Here is a 25664-nt window from a genome sequence, read left to right as displayed (position 1 = left end):
CAGAGGGGAAAAAATTGAAAAGGAATCCCACTGCAACACGCAGCATGTTTTTTTTTTACAGTAGATATATCTGCTGTATTTATCTTGCAGCTTTTTCTGTTTAGTGGATCTGTTTTTCTTTTTGTCCTTTTTTTAATATTTGGAAAACATAGCAATTTTATTTTCATAGTGCATTGCATTAACGATCGATTGCATTAAAGCTAACTGTTGAAAAATGTTCTTTTTTGTTTTTGTTTTTTTTTGATACAGCACCAAACACATTAGTTACATGTAAATGTACATCCTATTACTTGTAGGCAGCTGCTTCTTGCAAAATTTTTCCCTTTTAGTGCCTCCTTCATAGCTGCTGGATATTACCCTGAAAGGCTGTTTTCTGGCGCTGTGAGAGTTAAAGTAATATTAAAAAGTAGATTTTTTTTTTTTTAATAACAAATGTGTTATACTTACCTGTTCAGAGTAATGGTTTTGCACACAGCAGCTCCGATCCTCCTCTTCTCAGGTCCCCAGCCGGAGCTCCTGGCTCCTTCTCTTTTTTGAGTGCACCCATAGCAAATCACTTGCTATGGGGGCACTCATGCATGCTTGCTCCTAAGCCCAGCTCACTGTGTCCATAAGACACACAGATTGGGGCTCCTCCGCTCCCTCCTCACTATCTGTGATTGACAGCTGTGGAAGCCAATGGCTCTAACTGCTGTCTCTCACCCAATGAGGAGGCAGAGATCAGAGAATGCGGCCGTTCTTGTGCACATCACTGTATGGCGATTAGGCTCGGGTACATATTTGGGGGGGCTGTGGGAGAAGCTGCATACTGAAGGTTTTTTACCTTCATGCATAAAGGTGAAGAACCTTCAGCCTTTAGAACTTTAACAGTTACTGTGGGATAGTCAGAAAAGTTGCATTGCATGCCCACCCCCTTTTGCCCTCTCTGCCATTCAAAAGACTGGTATTAATATTCTCCCACAAGGCATTGCATTCTGTGAATGGGTGGTGGAAAACCCGTCATTCAACTACCCCTCATCCATTTATGGAACACATTGTGGGAGAAATAAATGTCATGTATCCACCCTCACAAAAAAAATAGTAATCTTCAGCCCCAAGACAGCCCATTCATTTTGAATAGGCTGCCAACTCACCAGAATGGACTGTAAAACATACCTGTTATATTTTTCCTAATGCAGCGCAACACTTCAAAGTAGTAAATTATTGGGTGTTGCTTTGCATTGTGCTGCAACACAGGGGCATTGGGGTACATCTAAGCTGACCATTCACTACTATACTTCCGAACAAACATCGTACTAAAATTCTCATCAGTACATTTGATGACTTGATGAATGTTATTCAAAAGTACTTTAAACTTTGTTTTGCTTTTAACATTTGATTATGGAATAAATGTAATTTCTCAAACGAGTTTTGGAAGAAATTTAAGAACTGCTCTGTTGAATTTTTTTTGTCACTGCAGTTGAAAACAAACATCGAATTGGCCTCACTAACAAACTGAAAATTGTGTATTTCCAGCTTAAGCCCTAACTGAATGACATTTAGTTTGCTAAACACTTGTATAAACCGTTTTTAAAAAAAAGCACTGTTTTTACCTTGTTTTTATCCTTTGTTACCTGTCAGCTCTGGTGATCTCCTGCAGCCACTTCCTTTCTGCATGCATGCACATCACAAATGCTATATGTCATTTCTCAAGGCAGGGTTTCTGATGGTGACCACAGTAGAAAATGCCTGTGTAATGTGTATTAGCAAGGATGCTTATATTCTCCGTTGGGTGAGGACGTGACAGTGTTTCACTGCAAGAGCACAATAGAGAGGAGAATGGAGTGTTGTTACTCTATAACAGGAAGTTCAGGATCATTAAGGAGAAAAGATCAATTGATTATAACATGTAATAACCTTGGAGAACCTTCCATACAATAAAATACTTAAAGGATGAATTCACTTTTTAGAAAAAATAATAACTGCCAATTTTTTTGCAGATAAAGAAATGAACATTTACTATTTTTTTTTTTGTGGAGCCTGAAAAGCATTACACCAGCAATCAGCAGATCGCATGACTCCTGCAATCCCGTCAGTGTATCTGTGTGCTCTTAACTCACATGGGCAAGCAGATACACTGTGACAGGAAGAATCAATGAACTACCACAGCACTCAACAGCGCCATGGACGTTCTTTGAGAACTACAAGCCGCATAGGCTACAGGCTGTTGGAATTCTGTGATTGAATTACATGGATGGAGTCCTGCAACTAGTATGAGGATCTTCTCCCCATACTGCTTTCATAGGGAAAGGGGACAATGGGCAGTGGCTGTAGCAGTGGGAACATGTTACACGTTCCACCCTAAAAACGGGTGAAACATGTAACATTTTCCCAAAGGTGAACTTATCCTATAAACAAGATACCTACATTTACAATAATAAACCTAAATTTGCCCAAATGGCAAGTACAACTCACAGTAAATACCAACTATATATACGGTATCTGCAAATCCGTTTTTATCCACGTATTAAAGCGGTCGTAAACACTTCTTGCTCACATGTACCTACAGGTGAGCTTATAATTAACCGCATGCCACCCAGCCACTGTACATATACGGCGGCAGGGCGGCACTCACAGGAAAAACCACGTTTTAAAATGTGTGTTTTGTAAACAAATAGGGGGTGCGCGCGAGGCGCGCCGCCGCCCTATTTGTCCTGCGGATCACCGCAGCAGATGTCAGTCACCGGGTCACAGCCGCTCCTTAGCGGCTATGTCCCGGCGATCGGCGGCAAACAGTGACAGACAGCACAGCTGCAGTAGCTGTGCTGTCTGTCACTTCCCTGTCAGCTCGAGGATGAGCTGATCGAGAAAGAAGAGTTTCTCTTTCTCGATCAGCCTTGTCCTGCCCAGTACACACCCCCGCCCCCTAGTAAAACACTCCCCTCACTCCTATAACCCTTCCCTGCAAAATAAAGTTAACCCCATCCTCCCCATTGCCATTAGTACAGTGTCAGTGTTTTTTTTTTGCACTGATCACTGTATTAGTGTTTTTGGGGATGTCAGTGACCCCAAGTCAGTACCACCCAATGTCAGAATGTCCGCCGCAGTCCCGCCATAAGTCGCTGGTCGCTGCAATAAGTCCCTGATTGCCGCCATAATTCGCTGATCGCCGCCATTATTAGTATAAAAAAAAACCTAAAAATCCCAGTATCTTTCCCGCCATTTGTAAACGCTATAACTTTCACGTAAACCAATTAATTTACACATATTGGGTTTTTTTTTTTAGCAAAGACATGTTGCAGAATGCATTTTGGCAGAAATTTATGACTAAATTAGATTTTTGCATTTTTTTTTACTGGACATGTTTTATAGCAAAAGTCCAAAATATTGTTTTTTTTCCTCAAAATTGTCAGCCTTTTTTTTATAGCGCAAAAAATAAAAACCGCACAGGCGATCAAATACCACCGAAAGAAAGCTCAATTTGTGGGGGAAAAAAGGATGTAAATTTCATTTATGTACCATATTGCATGACCGCGCAATTGTCCGTTAAACTAGTGCAGCGCTGTATAGCAGAAAAATGGCGTAAATTGCAGTATCTATACCATAGTTTGTAGACGCTATAACTTCCACACAAAGCAATCAATATACACTTATTGGGATTTTTTTTACCAAAAACATGTAGCAGAATACATTTTGGCCTAAATTTATAACCAACTTTGAGTTTACTATATATTTTTTATAGCTGAAAATAAAAAATATTGTTTTTCTTCAAAATTTTTGGCCTTTTTTTGTTTATAGCGTGAAAAATAAAAAGCGCACGTGATCAAATTACACCGAAAGAAAGCTCTATTTGTGTGAAAAAAAGGACGTAAATTTCGTTTGGGTGCAGCATTGCATGACCGCGCAATTATCAGTTGAATTAGTGCAGCGCCGAGTAGCAAAAAGAGGCCTGGTCATTAAGGGGGGTAAATCCTCTGGAGGTCAAGTGGTTAAGCTTACCTGTAGGTACAAGGAACATGTAAACGTGCACCGTGTAGAAAATATTCACTACTTCTGCAGCCGGTGATGTCACCAGCTTGTGCGCACTGCGCTCTGAAGGAACAGCATGCAGTCCCTTCAGAGCTCTGTGTGGCAGACGTGACTTGAGTGACGTCATCGTGGTTTAGCCATTCAAACAGCCAGAGCCTGTAAACTCAGAAGGAAGACTGGGTGAAACTGGAAGCCTTGTCAGCGGTGACAGTCTTTCATAATGTACTACTATGCTAAACTTACTAGCACATTATGCTGTTAACTTGCAGGCGGATTTTTTTCTAAAAGGCCTTTACTACCGCTTTAATAATATTCTCTTTACCAAAGATGACCAAACACACAAAACGTATACAATAGTGTTCTAAAAACATATATCATCTCCTAATTGGATCAGTCCATTTTAGTACCAATATACCACAGTGCCCATACTTGTCAATGCGTTTCTCGGTTTTATTGCTTTTTCTGGTCTGGGCAGAAAGAGAAGTACAATAATTCTCAGAAGATTGATTATGTATACAAAATATGTCAAGCCAAGAGGTAGGTACTGCTGATACCACGTCTCTGTCCTTTGTGCAGCTTCAAATGGTATTGAACCAGATAAGTAAAAAAGTAGTGCACAAACCTCCATGGGGTTATAGTTTTGGTTTTTTGTTTCCATTTGTTTTTTTCCTTTTTTTTTTTTGAGTGTTGTGCACTATTGTTTTACTTACCTGTTGATTCTGCGTCACCACTATTCGAAGCTGCTGTGACTGTAAAGGACAGAGGCGAGGCTTCAGTAGTTCCCACCTGTTGGTTCAACATACTATGTATAATGTAATGGATCAATCCTCTGAGAAGGGAGAGGTATGGTCAAACTTTGTTTGGCCATAGTTCTCTTGTGGGTCACAGGGGGTGCACTTACTTGTGCTGTCCATGACCCAGAATCAGCTGGCAGTCACCTGATGTCACAGAGATGCTCTAGGCTCTGGAAGGATCCTGACTGTATTTTTGGGATCCACCCAGATGCCTGATCAGTAGCTATCTTATTTTACCATTATATGATATTTTAATATGGACTATATATATAATGATCTTATTTCTGATTCATACATATCCTGGTCTATAGGGCCAAGTTTTATTAAGGTGATTTAATTTGCATTTTGTAATTTTATTGGTTTTATATTGAGTTTATATATAATGTATATTATTGAGCGTCCCATTGCACCTTGGACCCCCCCCCCCCTTTTTTATGACCTAGTGCAGCAATGGGCAAACTACGGCCAGCGGGCCGTATACGGCCCGGCGGACCTTTTAATCCGGCCCGTGGAGCGTGATACTGTCAGGATGGCTGTCAGGATATGTGTAGGCGGGGCAGCGTGACGAACGTGAGGGGAGGGGAGCTAGGCTCCTCTCACAGTCCGCCCTGAAGACCGGAACGGCGAGAGGAACGCGCGGAGCAAAGGTAAGTGAATTGACACAGGGGGGACTTGGCTTACTACTTGGGGGGGAATAGTACTATGGGGGATGAAATACTATATGAGAGATGAATTAATATGGGGGATGAATTAATATGGGGAATGAATTACTATAGGGGGGATGAATTACTATGGGGGATGAATTACTATATGGGGGATGAATTACTATATGGGGGATGAATTACTATGGGGGATGAATTACTATGGGGGATGAATTACTATATGGGGGATTAATTACTGTGGGGGATGAATTACTATGGCGGATGAATTACTATGGGGGATGAATTACTATATGGGGGATTAATTACTATGGGGGATGAATTACTATATGGGGGATTAATTACTATGCTTACTATGGGGGAATATTACTATACTTACTATGGATGACACATACACATCATTCATCTACTCTTGGTCCGGCCCCCGGGTCCAATATATGAACCCATTGCGGCCCTCAAGTCAAAAAGTTTGCCCATCCCTGACCTAGTGTGACAACTGGATTTTTATATTATTTTTTAGGCATCGGAGAAGATTTTTATAATCATCATTACAGTACTTGATATTGTATGAGTAATATTCATGGATTTGTTATTTACCTGAAGGTATCACATTCTCAATGTATACCATTCCCCTCATATAATACATTTAGATCGATTTACTTCATTATTATGTACTGTCTCAATCACCAGTACTAACTGTATCTGCTGCCAGATCGTTCATTGCAGCTCGGATGTTCCTTTGCTAATCTTTAGATGTCCTGCCTGTCATAGTCTGACTGTGGCAGAGTAGATTTACCCTGCAGTCACTAAAGATCCACGGTAAAATGGCAGCGTCGCGCCCGCGCATGCACACTGGCCTCACTCCAGCAAAATGGCGGCAACGCAGTGCTCATGCGCTGACCGTATATAAACCCGATCCACAACTGTCATGGCTCAGTTGATTTTCCTCTGAAGATGTGCGGTTGCACGAAAGGCCTCAGGAGATCAACTAGCTGTGACGTCAAGCTGCCGGAGCCACGAGCTGGTCCGGCAGCCATCTTTGGAATGGTCAGTGCACCTGTCATCCCTTATAACTGAATATCGTTTTTGAATAAATTTAAGTGAATTTAAAAACTATTACACTGTGGGCACAATTTTTATGGCTTCTTTATGGAGCCTTTAAGCCTGCAGAGCCTGTGAGGAGTACCAGTCTGAACAAGTACCGAGAGGAAGGGAATCCCTGTAAACAGGTGGCTGACCCTAAAGGAGACCTCTGGAGCCAAGCAGACATCTTCCACTGACCGCAGAGCTGCCCATTCCTAGACAGATGTTCTACAGATTACCATCACACATCATTACCATTAGTCCCTAAGGAGGAATTTTTTACATGCGCATATTCGATGCGCATCTGGTAAGCGCATAATCCTACCATTTTCGACAGCTATTTTCTACGTTGGCTGATTTCTGGATTATTCATATGTTTTTAGACTGATTCCACTACCCTAGTTTTATTTTAAGCGCTGCACTTTTTATTTCTCATTGTATTTCTGAGGTTTCTTTTGGTTGCCTGAGTGTACTAGCTGCTACACAGGAAAGCGCTCACTACTGTCTATATCAGCAATGGGCAAGCTACGGCCCGCGGGCCGTATACGGCACGGCAGACCTTTTAATCCGGCTCGCGGAGCGTGGCAAACATTGGCTGTCAGGATGTAGGCGGGGCAGCGTGACGAACTCCTCTCCTCTCACAGTCCGCCCTGAAGACCGGAACGGCGCGGGAACATGGCGAGAGGAACACGCGGAGCAAAGGTAAGTGAATTGACACAATATGGGGAATGAATTACTATGGGGGGATGAATTACTATATGGGGGATGAATTACTATGGGGGATGAATTACTATATGGGGAATGAATTACTATATGGGGGATGAATTACTATATGGGGGATTAATTACTATGGGGGATGAATTACTATATGGGGGATGAATTACTATGGGGGGTGAATTACTATATGGGGGATGAATTACTATGGGGGATGAATTACTATATGGGGGATGAATTACTATGGGGGATGAATTACTATATGGGGGATTAATTACTATGGGGGATGAATTACTATATGGGGAATGAATTACTATAGGGGGGATGAATTACTATATGGGGGATGAATTACTATATGGGGGATGAATTACTATATGGGGGATGAATTACTATGGGGGATGAATTACTATATGGGGATGAATTACTATATGGGGGGTGAATTACTATATGGGGGATGAATTACTATATGGAGGATGAATTACTATGGGGGATGAATTACTATATGGGGGATGAATTACTATGGGGGATGAATTACTATGGGGGGTGAATTACTATATGGGGGATGAATTACTATGGGGGATGAATTACTATATGGGGGATGAATTACTATATGGGGGATGAATTACTATATGGGGGATGAATTACTATATGGGGGATGAATTACTATATGGGGGATTAATTACTATGCTTACTATGGGGGAATATTACTATACTTACTATGGATGGCATGGTAGTGGCTGGGCCGGCCAGCAGCTAGTCCGGCCCCCGGGTCCAATATATGAACCCATTGCGGCCCTCAAGTCAAAACGTTTGCCCACCCCTGGTCTATATAGTAGCTATCTTAGCCTTGCAGCAAACTGCTAAAAGCCTAAGCCTGCTGCTTTCACCCTGGAGGGGCAAAGCAGAGAACAGTAACGAACATTCACCACTATGCTCAGAGTGGACCAGGACTTAATGATCAGCAGTCGTGTTCGCTGAGTTTTTGGGCATAGAGTCAGCGGGGGACAGCTGCAATATGGAGGTGAGTATGTATGTTTGGTTTTTTTTATGACCTCAAACTTCTCCTTTAAGTTATTTGGAAAGAGGCATCACAGTATAAAATATTCCGTGTAATAATTCTGCTCCAGCGCCAAATGGGAGCCTCTAGAACTAGAGCATAACTGGAGATCCTGATTTAGTTGCATACCAGAGCTCAGACAGATCTCTGCTGCTGTACTTTCCATATTGCAATGTGGGCATCCCAGTGACCTATTGAGGGGAACTTTATTGCTGTTTGACATGCAAGATAGGGGTCAGTGACTTAAAATACTGAAGCCAGATGATCAACATGACACCCAGTTAACTAGCATTTTCAGCAGGAGTTCAGCAATGGCAGCCTCTATTTCTCTTATGGCAGGTTTACTTTATAATCCACTGCCCATCTGTAAAACAAATACACCAAGGGTGACACTGCCTAACTCTATGTACATGAAATCTGGCATTTTTATTTATTTTTTTTGCATCAGATCGAAAAATCTACCAGGGAAATGAAGACTGCAAAAAAAAAAAAAACCACCTACATAACTTCTGTTGTCTCTGTAGAGTGGTGGGGGGTCTACAAGCAATCATACACTCACTGCGAAGATGCAGGGGTGCCCCGTCTGCTGTACCAGCCAGAGGTAAGATGCCATTATGACTGCAGCTGCTGGCAGAGGAACAGGAAAAAAAAAAGAAAGAAAAAGCTCTCATCCAGAATGGCATCTAAATATAGAGATCTGTAGTCTTGCTTTGGATGCCAAGGGCACTGACTGAACAGAATAAGTTTAAATGCCAGCGCTGCCACTGCAGGCAGTGCTATGAAGGAGGTGATTCTGATTGTAAAGCAGAAGTGCAGGCAGCAAACTCTGGGACATAAATAATTTGGGACAGTTCATTTTTATATTGTTTCTCGTGCGAGACAGAGCTGGCCAAACATATGTTGCCTGCCACTGAGATTCCTGTGTCCTTTCCAGCATTAAATAGATCCTCTGAGGACATGGGGGCTGCTATTGCTGACTTGGTTCCTTAAGCCCAATTGATCCTTTTTAACTTATGACTGTAATACAGTCAGGCTACTTACAAGATAAAACATTTGCCTCTTTTTTACTTTTTTTTTTGCTATACTAAGTGCTAAATACCCAGTGCTGGCAGCAGGAGAGCTGGATCATTGCTCTCATGGTATGGCTTTCCAGCGGTCCAAAACGTTCTCCTGAACACTGTTGCAATCAACAGTGTTCTCCAGGAATTAGATCCATTGTTCGGGGGTGTCAGACCACTAGAGAGCCAGGCAGATACCTGTGTGTGAGAACTGTGGCCCGACTTAGTGCTGCAAGAACGTGATATTTTAGCCCTTTGTTGCAGCACTTATCAGACAAAAATGTTAAACAGAGGTATATGTATTACCATCAGGGGCAGACTGATCATTCAAGCAATCGGGCACTGCCCGAGGGCCCGGGGTCAGTAGGGGGCCCCATGAAGTGCCCCTGGTACCTTTTATAGGCATTTTTGGGTGTGCTTTGAGTGTGGACAAGGCACAGGGGCCCCATGAATCCCCTATTGCCCGGGGTCCCTTATGCGTTGTCAGTCCGCCCGTGATTACCATATATGCAACCTGATTGCATTACAGTTCTACTTTAAAAGGGCTCAAGTGAGATGCAGCAATGCTGATCCCAGCTTCAAGATCAAGCATGTAGGACAGTGAGGTCAGGCTTTTCACACCTCACTAGCTGTATGCTTGTTTAGAGGACCTTTTCAGTGTTTGTTATAAATATTCAAGACACGCACACTTTAATAAATATTCATGGCCCATGCACCTTGAGAAGTCTTTTTGGTTGCTATTTAACACATTGAAAGTTCTGCCATTAATTAGGCCAGTAGCAGATTGATGTAACCTATAGCAGACAAGCTTTTCTCTCACGCCAGTTTCAAACAAATGTGCAGTTTCCAACACCATCTAAAATCCCTGTATTGACATGGCATCATCTGGGCATGGTGATAGGTGGCCCAGACCCAGGGCATCCCACATTGCACAGTGGCTGAATGGTTAGCACTTCTGCCTGGCAGTACTAGGGTCATTGGTTCAAATCCCAACCACGGCACCACCTGCCTGGAGTTTGCATGTTCTCCCTGTGCCTGCGTGGGTTTCCTCCGGGTACTCTGGTTTCCTCCCACACTCCAAAGACACATTGGTAGGTTAATTGGATCCTGTCTAAATTTGCCCTAGTATGTGTATGTATGTATGTAAGTTAGGGACCTTAGATTGTACGCCCCTTGAGGGTTAGGGACTGATGTGAATGTACAATATATATGTAAAGCGTTGCGTAAATTGACGGCGCTATGTAAGTACTTATAATAAATAAAATAAAAATTGCATAAAACTGAATGGAACCTTTAAAGAGTATTGAAATTAGCTTTGTTGTTTATATAGAGAGTAATTCAAGTCAGACTTAATCAATAGACTTCTATTATGAGCTGAGAAATTTGTAAATACATCTAAAATAAAGTTATTTTGACTATTGTATTAATTAGGCCCATAAAAAAGTTCTGTCTTTTCAGTTAGTACTGTCAATTTGTTTCCATCTGGCCTTGGAAAGAACATGTCCTTTCTCTACCCAACCCCCTCCTTCACTGAACCCATCAATATTCCAGTTTTTCTATATTGCGGTTGCATTTCTCCAGCTTTGAATGGCAGCACGCCATTGAAGGCCACATACAATTGGCAGTATTGGAGAGGCCCACATGCCTGCACTTCAGATCTTTTTTGAACACAACAAAAGTTTAGTGACCTAGAAATGAATCAATAAAAAGCTATTTTCTATGTGACAAATTGAAGAACTTAAGATTCTCGCAGATGCATTGACTTTAACAGTTCAAGGTGCATTGTTGTTTCTAAAGCTCTCTACGCAAACGTGTAATCCTCATGAAGAAAATGAAGGATTCTGCAAGATTGCAGTCATTGTTAGTTCGCTAATATATTGCTAAACTCAAGCCTTGGTCTGAGCTAGAAATATTACAAATGTCATTAATGGCAAGCGAGTTCTTAAAAGAAATAGAGTGTATTTATGTATCCGTGTTCCTTACCTCTTGTCTGAGAATGTGCCGTTGTAAAATTGGCTTACTTTTATGCGGAGTCTTTGGGTCCTTGATACCAGTTTTCCAGATTCATTTACCAGGAATTGCCAAGTTCTTCCCAGTGCTCTATTGGGCACTTTTTGATTGCACTTCCAATTCGGTAACTGTCCAGCCCCCTTTGCTTTCAGCTGACCATTCAGGCCCTCTCATTTACATATAGCATGCTGGTAGGTTAATTGGCTCCTGTCTAAATTGGCCCTAGTATGTGTATGTATGAATGTAAGTTAGGGACCTTAGATTGTACACCCCTTGAGGGTTAGGGACTGATGTGAATGTACAATATATATTTAAAGCGCTGCTTAAATTGACAGCACTATATAAGTACGTGAAATAAATAAATAAATAAATATAGCACCCAACAGAAATGAGTGGAATGGGAGGAAGCAGGCAAGTTGTCAGCCTGGTGGCTGTGTGGTCGAGATTTCCTGACAGCTTTTTTTACAAGCAAGATAACTGAAAAAACTTTATATATAGGCTAGAATAATTTAATATCAATATATCAAATAAATTGACAAATTGATAGATTAATCAACTAATAGCCTACATCACCGCACCAAACTGACGTGATATAAGAATGAAATTCCTAGTCTTCAAATATGTGATTAGAGCTGCTATTTTAAACAAATAAAACAGTATATAAATGTATTTATTTCAGGTACTTATATACCGCTGTCAATTTACACAGCGCTTTACATATATATTGTACATTCACATCAGTCCCTAACCCTCAAGGGGCGTACAATCTAAGGTCCCTAACTCACATTCATACATACACATACTAGGGACAATTTAGACAGGAGCCAATTCACCTACCAACATGTCTTTGGAGTGTGGGAGGAAACCGGAGTACCCGGAGGAAACCCATGCAGACACAGGGAGAACATGCAAACTCCAGGCAGGTGGTGCTCTGGTTGGGATTCGAACCAGCGACCATAGTACTGCCAGGCAGAAGTGCTAACCATTTAGCCACTGTGTTGCCCTATATATAAATATATAGAAATACCATAAACAGCGCTCTCAAAACTATATATGCCCTTAAAGTATATATAAATAAATATAAATAAAATAAATAAATATATAAATAAAGAAATATAAAATAAAAACTGCCACCAAAAAAAATTATAGTCCATTATAAAGTGTAGTCCATATATAACTTTCTTAAAAAAAAATATATTTACCACAACTGTGAATTCCTTTGTGCTCAACACCCCATCAAAGTGCTAATTCACCAGATGCTGGTGTTTAATCAGCATTTCAATCAAATATCAGTAGATGTGGAAGATTCACCACAACACCGATCAATCCAGAAAATATTCATTCATCAGATGGCTGATTCATATAGACTCCATCAAGGTAAGTATAATCAGCCGCTCTCAGCAACAGATCACATAGTTGCGGTCACATGCTCTGGCCACATGGTAACGACGTACGTGGTGACGTCACTGCTTGATCACGTCCGTATGCGTTTCGTCACACGACTTTATATGAGGGTGTCTTTTTTTTTACAAACCAATGCGTTTACATCTGTGCTCTTTACGGTCCCCTTACAAAATGACTTGTGCCACATATATTTCTCTCCGCAAGATCCATTATTAAATTGATAGTAAAGGCTTGAATATTTTCCCCTGAAATAAGGTTTTTTGTTACCTGGTATGATCAAGTATATTGCACAGAGCGGTCCCTTATCTTCTTCAGCCCCTCGCTGACACAGTCTGCTCTTGGGGAGCTTAGGAGCACAAGTGCAGGCACGCTGCCGAACCAGGCTGGGAGCATTCACACACAGCATGGCTCGGCCACACACCCAGCTTCCGCATCACTGGATTTGACTGACAGCAGCAAGAGCCAATGGCTCCCACTGCTCTCAGTCTGTCCTGTGAGAGCAGGAAGAAAGACCAGCGCTGCTGCAGACAGGTATAGTGCTGGATCAAGAGAGGGCTCAGGTGAGTATTTGGGGAAGGAGGAGGGGGGGAATGGGAGGAGGAGCAGCAAATTGAATGTTTTTTGCCTTAATGCAGGTAACACATTAAGGTAAAAACCTTTTGACTTTGGAACCACTTTAAACATCAGCTGGGAAAACATTAAATTGTAAGCTCCCCTTCAGGAAGATTTAGCAAAATTCTCCTGTTCAATTCAGTATCCTCTAAGTAGTACATATGAGCACTCCTGTTTTAAATGGTGCACATCCTTCCATTACAGATGCAGCTGTTGAGGGGACTCTCTACAAAAACTTCTGGCCCCTTTTCTCCCTTCTTCCCGCTGTTTTGTAGGATGAACTGAACATTACAGTAATGTGCCCCCTAGCGGCCTCTCCGGGGTTTTCAAAATGCATGCTTGGTCCCCTACTATAGCTGAATGCACTGGAGTTTAAATGGCTCAGAGCGGCCACTACCGAACACCCTAGAAAATCTTCCTTAAGGTGAACATACAGTTTAAAAGACAAAAAAAGACTGCGCTGAAAAAAATAAGCTGATGTAACGTAACTTAGACAAGCCATTTAAAGGTGAACTTGGGGATAAGCAAATGTCTAAATACAAGAGACGTATTTTCTTACTTGAATCTTAGTGTGTTTTGTGTATTACTTCCAGATCTGTGCTGTAATCCAGCATGAAAGCTTTCCTTGCAGAAGCTTCCTGTAATACAGACCAGTCACTGCTGTTCTCTATTCTTGTGCAGGATTACTGGTCTTGTCTCCTCCTGGCATTTTCTGCAGGCAGTCTGTAGTGGGTGGGCCTGCTAAGCCTCTCCCACAGCCCTGCTGTCTGCACAGGTTACATACAGCACAGTAATTATGTCACCATTACTTTTACAAGAGAATATTTTGGATTGCAAAGGAATCTGGTACACACAAAGTGAATTTATATCCTTTGTGGCTATTAAAGTGTTACTAAACCCAGGACCCTGCATTCACTATATATATATATATATATATATATATATATATATATATATATATATATATAGGAGGATGCAGAACCCCTGACCTCTATGTGGACAGTGCTGATCACATGCACACTACCCCCCCCCAAAAAATATATATATATCTCTAGCAATACACACCAAACTAAGCATGTGCAAAATGCCTACAGTTCAGTCTGTCTTATCAGGAGATAAATGGTGGTCGCTTAAACAAGGGGAGGAACAGAGCAATCAGGAATAAACTGCTTATTTACACAGTGAGTATAGCAAGCATGCTTTACTGCATATACAGACTGATTTTACTCTTTTCGGTTTAGTAACACTTTAAGGAAAATATTAAAGGAAAATGTTTGTTCCGGGACTTCATTTAACTAGTAAAATGCAACCTAAAGATTGTTTTTCCTTCACTAGCCTGAGTAAGCATCCTAGTAGTAAGCAGAGCCAGAGAGTCAAGCAATAAGGGCTCGTTCACACTTGGCTGTTTTACCAACGCTTGCCAAACGCCCCTATAGCGATTGGCAAGCGTTGGTCCGGCGTTTGCCACTAAACGCTCCGCAAACGCCGTATGCGCGGTTTAGCGGCGGTTGCTAGGCGTTTGCTGAGCGTTAATAACGCCCCACAAACGCCTATAATGCAGTTTGAGTGGTGTTACCGCTCCGCTAACGCCCCGCAACCGCGTCGCAACCGCACCGCAAATGCCGGCCGGGCGTTTGCAGAGCGGCACCATAGACGAGAATAGGACACTTCCTGACTCGACCAGAGGCGTCCGTTTTGCCGCGACGCGATGCAAATGCTGCCATTAGAACAGCACCATGTGCTGTAATGTGCAGAATTGGCAGAGGCGTTTGGGAAGCGGTAAAAACGCTTCCCAAACGCCTCTCTGCCGCCTGCACACAACGCTAGTGTGAACGTAGCCTTAGTGCCAAGTTTGGAAACCAGTGGTCGTCTTCTTTGCTGCACAGCTTTATGTATTAGTGACAGTCGCTTTAAAATAAAAACTATCTTATAACAGTTGCTTTTGGTGCTGTTTGTATGTTTTGTGCAGCCGCCGATTTAAACTGCTTTGAGCTATAAAAATGAGGTTCATACAGACTGCCAGAGTCTGTGCTCGGAGAACAGCCTTGGCTTGTGGCTGCTAATCACCCTGCATAATATCTCTGTTGTTAAAATGTGGTAATTAGGGTTTCACAGGTGTTGTTACCAAAAGGAAAAAAAAGGCTTCCCTGGGGAAGCGAAGTGTGAACTTTACAATATTACAACAAGACACTGTTTAATAGTATATCATACCTGTGTGCTTAAAATACACTTATATTTTCATGTGTACCATCCCAACAAACCTTGTGAACTTCAAATTAGGTTGTTTGTGAGTTTGCTTCATTATTCGAAAACACTTAGGAATATTTTTAATGCATTTAGAGGTGGGAGCTATTTTTTTAAGATAAAGTGCAATATGCTATATTATTAGCTATCAAAGCCCTTCTCCTGTATTGACTACAGTGATCCCACAATCCTTTTTGAAAAATTGCCAAGACCCCCAAAACACATTGGCTGTGTTACTTTGTATTGCAAATAAAGACCCTTTTGGACACTACAAGCATTGGTGTTGTGAATGTATAAAAGGAGGTAGCCTTTGACTAGGTTCACGTTACTGCAGCCGCCTTCTGCGTTTAAGGAAGCTCATTTATTTCGGTGGGCTGTGCTATCTGCAGAAACATGAGAAAAGAGGTCTCTGACTTTTTTTTGTATAATTTAGTTTTTATTTAGTTTTGAAAGACAAACAACAGATAAAATGTTGCATAGAGTTGTACGATGACAGTCACAAACCAACAAAGAAGAAAGGAAACAGGCTCATAGATGGCAATGCATATACAGACAATGTCCATGTATAACAGTGGATTAGCCAGCAATATCAGACATCTGAGTAGACATATCGGAAATTAAAAGATCCCATGGTTCCCAAACTGCATCAAAAAGGGGGGCAAGATTAGCATGAATAGCAGTGAGGTACTCCATTCTTCTAATCTCAGCGATAACCTTCACCGATTCCAACCGAGTAGGAGGTGTAGTAGATAGCCAATGCATGAGAATGGTTCTACTGGCCGCTGTTAAGACATGAGAGGACAGTTTCTTGGCAGATTTGGAGAGGCCTGTAAAAGGTAGGCCTAATAAAAAGTGATTGGGTTCAAATGGGGTGGAATATGGACCTGTAGAAGCAGCCGCAAAAGGCTAAGGACCTCTCTCCAGAAAGGTGCAATGTGTTGGCAAAGCCAGGAAATGTGAAAGAGTGCCAATGTCCTTGCCACATCACCAGCAGACAGGAGAAACACTCAGATTGCGAGCATGGAGAACCTCAGGAGTCTTGTACCAAAACATCAAAATTTTATAAATGTTTTCTTTATATACCACACATATACGTAGAGGATCTAGAGGCGGCCTCCCAGATCAAAGGGGATATCTCGTTGAAGGATTCGGGGCCACTTTCGCATATAAAGGTGTGTATCAGTAGAAAGAGGACTAGTATCTTAGAGTAACTTATAGATAGAGGAAATTAGGCCCCGTTGGTATGGACCCTGAATGCAGATGTGTTCAAAAAGAGTAGGCTTCTCTAGAGTCAGGGAGGGAATCATGGAGGAGAAAAAATGACGTATCTGTAAGTAAACATAATACTGATGAGGAGGCATATGCGTAGCTTTTTGTATAACTTTGCATAAAGGGTCTAAGCTTCCGGGTCACTGGGTGGACCAGGTGTCGCAGTTGAAATAAATTTAGCTTTGGCCCAGGGACTTATACGGGCCGGGGTCAAGCTGTCAGGAAGACTAGGATTAAGTATGACATTGGTCAGAGGTGAAAAAGGAGAGGACAGGGAAAATCTACCCCTACACCACCTACATACAGACAACGTGAAATGCATGGGCCCAAACAGTAGATGCTTATGGGAGGCGATTTCAGTGTTGGTCATGGACCACAGTAGAGAACAAAGGTGCAATGGATAGACCTTTTTTTTAATAACTGCGTTGCATCAAGATGCATGGTGCCGCAAAGGCTTTGCATTTGTCAATGCATGTGGGTGTTACTAAGAATTAATGGCACCTGTACACATCTGCAAAAGAGCAGTATATTTGCCTGTGAGTCAGAATGTGTGTGATTAGGAGTGTCTTAAAAAAAAAAAAAGTGCCATATGCCCATCTATGTTAAAGTAACCCTGTCAGGTAAAGAAATATCCAGATGAAAGGACCCTTTGATAGTTTGATAGAAGAGCTTTTATATTTATCTCCCTGGAGACCCATGTTTCCTACGTTCCCTCCGTTCCAGCATCGCAGCCTCTGTAAGACTCTTTGGGCTTCGCCATTTACTGGAGTGTCAGTTGCATGTGTCCCCAGCTGGATGCCATGGTGCCATTCCTTCGACCTTATGTCACTTCTGATTTCTGTGGTGATGTTAGGGTTAGTGGATGGTGGGGAACACAGGCACTGACATTTTGGAAGTGTTGAATCTTGAAGAGTCTTACAGTGCTGCCAAACAGCTGCTGACAAGGCCTGAGCTTGCAATCATCATCAAAAATAACATTAAAGATCTAGTTCACTTCTAGTCTATTCACATTGTTGTCAATCAAGCCCAGATGAAGGAAGCGCTCTTGGACCCCTAGAAATGCGTTGGCTACTTTTCGGACTGTCCCCCTTTCTTATATTGAAGTAAAGTTGTATCTGGACCGCTTAGCAGTGGTGTGGCACTTCAATTTTCATTTTTGAAGAGTCTCACAGAGGCTGCAGTGCTGGAACAGAGAGAAGGTAGGAGACACAAGCCACCAGAGAGGTGAGTAAAAAAGCTCATCTGGTGCGCCGACCTTTCATCTTTTTTTTTTTTCTTTCAGTTTTACACAGTCACTTTAAATTGGAACTTTGACCAGACTAAGAATATTCAAACAACAAACTGTAAATGAGCTTTAAAAGAAGCTTCCATTGACCTCTGTAGTTGCAGTCACTGTGGAGTAATTAACCTAACTTTGCAGATGACGCTTCTCAGTTTCACTTTCACAAAGGTAGCTCAGCTCCGTCTCCCAGCAGTGACTTAATCTCTTATGTAAACACAAAACAGACATACAGGAAGAGGCAGAGAGCAGAGTGCCTAGATCTGAATTCAACAGCTTCACCTCTTCTATTGTGATCTTAGAGGATGAATTGCTCCACAGTGCCTATAGTGAAAGAGGCCAATGGGGGCTGTTTTAAAGTTTAGATACTTCTTGTTACGAATATGTAAATATTTGAATGTTCAAAGTCTGACCACCATTATACTTTAGCTTTGTTCTGTTTTTAGCTAATGGACCTCTCCCCTTAGCATCCTAAAACTGCTGGCTTAAATTCTACATGCATTTCCCTACCATAGCTTTTTGTATAAATATGTTTTACACATGTACTGTTTTTATATATAAGTATTGTTCAGACTGGACTTATTTTAATCATTTTGACCCCTTAAAGAGGGAGTTAAAATATTCATATTTTTTGCTATCATCAAATCTTTTAGCTATTCCATATTTAATCTTCGGTATGTAATCGTCAAGCTCTAAGTAACACCTTTTTACTGTTAAATGTATATTGCCTTTTACACATATAATTGCATTTGGAAAATTGGGCACCATTTCTAGCAACTATTAATGTTGTTGACAGTAGCTTTGCAAACAAAATGTCATTGTGAATTGCTCTGAAGCGTTGAAGGGTGAGGCGGTATTAAAAGCGGCACGCACAAATCTGTTGTCATTTTGCATTATGTCTTCTAGGGCTCAGTCCTATATTCAAATTACTGTAGATGCGAGTACCAATTTTTATCACTATTCAGCGCCACAAATGTATGCATAGTTCCAATTAAAAAAAAACTTAACACAAAAATCTAGATCATTAAATATGTGACCATTAAATAAATAAAGCCATCTCTATAAGTTTCACTTACCTCTCTTGTGTCCTTTGCTGGAAACATTACAGAGAGAAAACACAAACCTCCTAGTTGAAGTGGTTGTAATGCCTTACATATACTCAGTGAAGTGACTGGCCTCCGGTGACAAACAGAGATTAAATTAATCCTCCTACACTAGTTGTACCTGTTTATCTACCACAATCGGTCCCCTACATCCATTCAAAGTGTAGAATTTACACAAGATCTCTCAGCTCTGAAATGCAAGGGGTGGGGAGTTGAAGTTACACGCTGTACAAGAGCTCTGATAGCTGATTGGAGGGAAGGGACACACCCCCTTTACACAGCTCACAGGACAGAGCGGAAGCTGTCAATCTGCTGGAGGTCCCTCCCCATAACCATTTTTCTTTTGGCGTCAGGAAAACTTGTCAGAAGTGATTCATGCTAATAGCAGAGGAACAAAGCAACAGACAGGAGTACCGTTTAGTGCTCTGAATTGAGACACGTACATACAATCGAAAGATGTATGCTTTGTTCATTTTTCATGTCAGAGGTTTATAACCACTTTAAGCCTCTGTCCCCTAATCAGGGCTTGGAACAGAGGAATAAAGACTTGAAAAGGACTCAAACATTATATCAAAACCAGAGGAATCTGTATTCGGAATCTTTAATTAATCTGATGCTTCTTTAGAAATTCTGGACCTACATTGCTGAGGACCACAGTTAAAACCTAACCTCCACATTTAATGTCCTTCTTAAATAGTTTGTTTGGGCTAAGGTAGCCCAAACAAACAATTTAGTACACTAACTGGTGCGCTTGCTGGCTGCGCTGAGTTAACTGTATGTATTTATCCTCAGTTACAGTATACTGCGCGGTGTACCAGAAGTCGGACGAGACCTTCCCGTCCTGTTCCTGGAACAAAGTAGACTCTGGTTGAGCCATTCACTGGAAGCTTTGCATTCTATGATTGAATGCAAAGCTTCCTCTGATTGGCTGAGACAGAAAGGTGGGCAGATTACGTCACAAACTGAGGCTACATTCAGTTAATACAGTGGGTCCATCAAGCGCACCTGTTAGTGAAGGAAATTGTTTGTTTGGGACAGTTTTAATGGGACATTAAACTGAGAGTTAGGCTTTAATGTAGATTCCCAATATAGATTGATTTTTTATTTGATGTTTTAGACCTTTTTAAGTTTATTCCTGTGTTCCAAACCCTGATTAAAGGGAGGGGGGCTTTTTTTCCCCGAAACGTTTTATTTTTTTATTGTTGAATTGTGAATAAAATCTTCCTGGACTCTTTCACCTTATGATCTGGTTCCCAGTTATGTATTTTTACATTTAGAGTCATTCTTTGGCACCCATTGAAAGGATCTTGGCACCCATTGAGAGCGTTATGTTTTGAGCCTGTGAGCTTATCTGAAAACTTCTTACATTTGATTATTTGAATAAACATAGGAATCCCAGTACCTATCAAACTTTTCCTCCTGGTCACATGATCTGTCAGTCATGTGACTGCTTTTCTCCCATTATGAAGTGTCCTAGAATAAAACCTCATTTTATGAATGAGTTGTAAAATAGAGGCATAGTGTTGGGCAAACCCTGCAGTGTTTTCCATTTTAAATCAGACTCTGTGTGGCAGTTATTGATCCTTGGGTACACTATACTTGGATACATTATACAGTTATATCTTGTGACTTCAGTCCAATATGTGCTAGTATGAGGTGGTCTAAAGCTCAACTACTTTTGAGTTATGTGTTAACATATCACTTTTCTGTTCACAGAGGAAGATACTTACAGCACATACTCCAATCTTCTACTGAAGTATTTTGTGGCAGAAGGCGTAGTCAGTGGACATGAGATTTTTGTTGCTTCCGCCAGTGAGGATCCACAGACAACACTAAAGGTATCCTTTGCTGTTTATATTTGTGTATTACCTACAAGCTGTTTAAAAATGAAATTTTGCTGTCTTTTGATAAACAAAAAAGAACTCTATACAAAGGCACGCCATGCTTTGCCCATGCAGGGAATACTAACATTATCACTTATTTGTTATCAGTACTGTACTTCTATTACCTTTCCAACCCATCATTTTGGCTACCTGGACCAAAGAAATATGGTAACTATGAGATTCTCTTCCACCATGCAGAACTGGGCACCTAAGGGGCCATATTCTAGGCCCCTGTGCTGGCATTTTGGGCAGAGACAAGACAGCCTTCTATAAGATTTTATCAGAGATTTAATTTGAAGGGGTGCATTCAAGTCAAACCGGGACTTTTCATTTTACAGGTATAAAAAGGGATGCTAGCGTGGCGATACTACACGCAGTGGCAAGTGTGTCCTATTAATGATAGGCGGCACACATGTCACTCGCCAGTCCAGAGACCCTTATTCAGGATGGGAGACAGCAGTGTTAGAGCAAGCATGGAACAGTGTGCGGTGATGAAGTTTCTTTTGTATGAAGGTGTAAAACCTATGGATATCTACAGAAGACTTCAAGCACAGTACGTTGATGAGACACTCAGCATCATAAGACATTTTAATGGTGTAAACATTTCAAAGATGGCCATGCATCCGTCAGTGATGATCCCGGCCGTGGTGTCTTCCATCCCACAGCAGTTATTCCTGTGAACATTCAGCGCATGGAACACCTGATCCTGGATAATTGACTCATAACCTGATGTGAAATTGCATGAGAGACTAATCTTTCTGTGGGAATGGTGAACACAATCATTCATGAACATTTGCATTTTTGAAAAGTTGGCGCATGCTGGGTACTTAGACAGCTTTCTGCTTTTGACCGTCACAGAACAGTTGAAGTCTGCACTACATTGAAGGAGCATTTTGACAGGGAAGGTCAGGGAATCCTGTTTCTCCAAGACAACGCACAAGCTCATACTGCTCACCGTACTATGTGCACATTACAGCAACTCGGCTGTAAGGGGGGGGGGGTATTGCCACATCCCCCTTACAGCCCAGACCTCGCTCTGAGTAATTTCCACCTGTTTGGACCCCTAAAAGAGTTCTCCGGAGGTCAGCATTTCAACACTGATGACGAAGTGAAGCTGGCTGTCCTAGAATGGTTTAAGCGTACTGACAATTCTTTCTATGCCAAAGCTGTCCAGGCATTAGTTAAATGCTGGGATAAGTGTATAAATGTAACGGGAGTATTTTGAAAAATAAATGCACATTCCACTCCTTGAAATGTGTTCTTTTATTATATAAACTTAAAAGTCCCGGTTTGACAACGCCCCTCATACATGCTACTTTGCATGTTGTATGTTTACTGTTGTAAAGTCAAACTTTTAAAGGATGTTTGCAGAATAGAAGAATGCAGCTGATGTGGAACCTTTGCAGCCTACAAATAACCAGTAGTCCCCAAAGCAGCATCCCTCCCGCAAACTATCCCTCATGCAAGAGACTTATGCAGTGTTTATACGGGCTCTGGCTTTCTAACTTCCACGATTGGTGGGCAGCATACAGAGAAGTAGAAAGCGAACAGGATTGGGACAAGATAGGTTAATATTAAGTAGAGACCATGGAGAATTATCACTGATGTAAACACTGCTTCAGCCTTTACCTTACCTTCACATTTTAAATTCTTGCTCTTCATATTGCCCACAATACCCACCCTGTGTGAGACTAATGAAGTGTTTCTGACTTTCTAATGCCCAGATGGGTGGGCACAATGCAGAGAAGAAGCCAGAGGGACAGGGTCAGGGCCAGGCAGGTTTATAGCAAGTAAAGACCACCTGTAAGGCTGTGTGTATGCAGACATTTCATTTGCATGAATTGTGCTTATTTGTGTCAAAAATGTCAGAAGTTCTTGTCAGTGAATATATTACTGAATTTACCGGTGTCTTAAATATTTTAATCCTATTTAGGTGTTTAATTTGTGGTTGTAACGACTGTTATTGCACAACGTCGTCTTTTCCCACACTCCTTTCCTTCCCTGAATCCTTCCTTGTACCTGTTTATACAAAACAAAAATCCCTTTATACACAGTCTTCTGTCTTATTGCATAACTTCACGGACCTGTTCGGCACTGATGGGTGATCTCTTGAACAGAATGGCACACATTTAAAGTGGGAGTAAAGGCAAATCCTAATTAACTCTAAACCTACTCTCAGCCACATTCTAAGCTTAATCTGTCTAGCCCTATAAAGAAACAAATTGCTATACCTACCTGTTCTGCAGCCACTCTGATCTGGTCCCACGCGGAACTGTCAGAGGTAACTTCAGTGTGTAGGAGAGGCAGCCGACAACGGAAACCCCATAACAACTATATGGGTGACATCACTTGCCAGGCATTTCCTGGCTGTTGTCACACAGAGGGTGTCGCTGGAGACCAGATTGGAGAAGCTGCAGAACAGGTAGGTATAGCAATTTGTTTCTTTTCTTTACAGGGCTAGATAAGTTAGGTTTAGAATGTGGCTGAGAGTAGGTTTAGAGTTAGGTTTTTCTTTTACTTCCACTTTTAATTAAATTTGAGTGCCATTCTCTGCAGTGGTACTGTGAGCCTAGGTCAGCATTACAACACACCCTCACAGGGCATGTCCATGATGCTGAAAAGGCAAAAGAAAAGGGGGCATACCAGCTTTGCGCATTACCTTTTATAGATCCTTTTATTTGAATGATAAAACAGATGTATACTCACAAACTACAAGAGATGTCAAGCTCATCAGTATCAACAGTGATCTGTGTCTCCTTATCCACTGCACAATTCCAGTCTAGGGAAGACATTTTCTGAGTTTAGGTGGACGACACATTTCAAGGGGGGTTTCCTCTTCCTTAGAACCATTGATTGGCTCTGAGGAAGAGGGGAACCCCTTGAAATACTGATCACTGTTGATATTGATCACTGTTGATATTGAGTATACATCATTTAAATAAAAGGACCTATAAAGGTAATGCTTCAGACTGGTGCGCCCCCTTCTTTTGTCTTTTCAGTTTCATATTTGGGCTTCCCCAGTCCTAAGAGGGACGCACAAGCGTATTTATTTTTAAACTGTGAAAGAGTAGTGATCCATTACTTTCCAGAACATTAATCTTAAGCACAGGAGGTTGTATCTATCTTCGGTGTCCATGATAGCCTGAGCTCACTGGAAGTAGGTTGAATGATGCTGGGCATCATTTAAGAACAAGACTGGTGCTGGACCTTAAAGTGAGAAGTCCTCAGGGGCTAGTGTCGGATAGGAAGTGAGTATTGCAATTGTTGTTTTTTATTTGTTTTTATTTTAACACAAGCATAATATATTTTTTTTCTTGTTTGAGTTGGGTTTTAAGTATTGTTTCAATTGATTTTTTATTAGAGTGGATTTTAAAAGAGCTGGCAGCATTAAAGCAGCAGGCAGTGTTTTTAGCTCAGCACAGGCTATTAAAAATTCCATGGGCGTCCAGCTGTATAATATCACACTGTCCTGATTACATCACGTTTCCCTGCCAGCATTCCAGTGCAGCAACGAGTGACCAAAACAATAGTGCCGGGACTGTCTTTCACTGGCAATGAAATGCTATAATTGTCCTGCTTTAATTTTATGATATGTAATGGGGAGGTTCCTGAACTTATAACCAAGACAAATATTGCTGATACTTGGAAGGGGAAAAGACGTTCTTTCAGGCCGTAATTATCACCAGGGAAAAATGTGTGTTAAGAAAAGAGACAAGTAAGAGATAAAAAGGCCCATCAACAGCGTAGGGTATATTATATACCACCCAGCAATTTATCCATCATCCTTTGAAAACATATTCATGCCTTTTGTACTCCCAGCTCTCTCAGAAAGTCAACTATGAAGCTCAACAATGAAAGAGCTCAGCAGGAACAAAAAAAAAAAAAAGGCTGCCGTGCCTAATGATTTTTTTGAAACTATCAGACTGAGTGTACAGGCAGAATTCTACAAACTTGTTCAGTGTGCTTGTCACTGGGTGGAGGAATTGCTTAGTCTTTGTGAAGATCGAAATGATCATGTATTAAAGAGAACCAGTCATGATTGGGCTTAACGCAAACCAGTGTTTTACCAATGCAACGTAACAGGTTCTTTTTAACGCCAGTGCCTTCTACATTACATGGTCATCTTCCCATTAGTCCTTTGCTGCTCATTTCAGCTTTCAGGAGATAAGAAACATACCCAGTACTTCTGACTTTGGTGGAGCATATGACTCCCATGCTTACCATATGACGGCCCTGGTGCTTGGTGATGGGCCGCTCGGGCACACTGCACTGTCACATGGGAGCAAGTATGGAGTCCTCAGCCCTTTGTAAGCTCAAAGTCTTGACTTAAAGTTTACATAGTATTTAGGCCTAATTCTCTTTCTTACTAGCTGGGAAGCAAAAAGAAAGGTAGGAATGTACAGATAATGGGTTAGCATTAAATTAACCTATTTCTTTGCTCTTTATGGACAAGATTGCATAAAGTTAGAATATGAAATATTTCTATT

The 25664-nt window shown here is 41.4% G+C and overlaps 1 protein-coding gene across 2 annotated transcripts in view; it reads left to right on the top strand.

Moving 5' to 3' along the window:
• Nucleotides 1-25664, top strand: part of ELP4 (elongator acetyltransferase complex subunit 4) — a 371616-nt gene that overhangs the window by 27375 nt on the left and 318577 nt on the right. For both annotated transcript variants that reach the window (XM_089673478.1, XM_089673477.1), the window contains exon 3: nt 21011-21132. In XM_089673478.1, coding sequence (XP_089529604.1) covers nt 21011-21132 — 122 coding nt within the window. The remainder of the gene's footprint in view (nt 1-21010; nt 21133-25664) is intronic.

This window comes from Staurois parvus, unplaced genomic scaffold (genome assembly GCF_062004578.1).
Source record: "Staurois parvus isolate SC_StPar_1 unplaced genomic scaffold, SC_StPar_1.0 ptg000138l, whole genome shotgun sequence".
NCBI classification, from domain to species: domain Eukaryota; kingdom Metazoa; phylum Chordata; class Amphibia; order Anura; family Ranidae; genus Staurois; species Staurois parvus.
The sequence above is the reverse complement of the archived record's forward strand: the minus strand, read 5'-3'. Positions and strand labels throughout refer to the sequence as shown.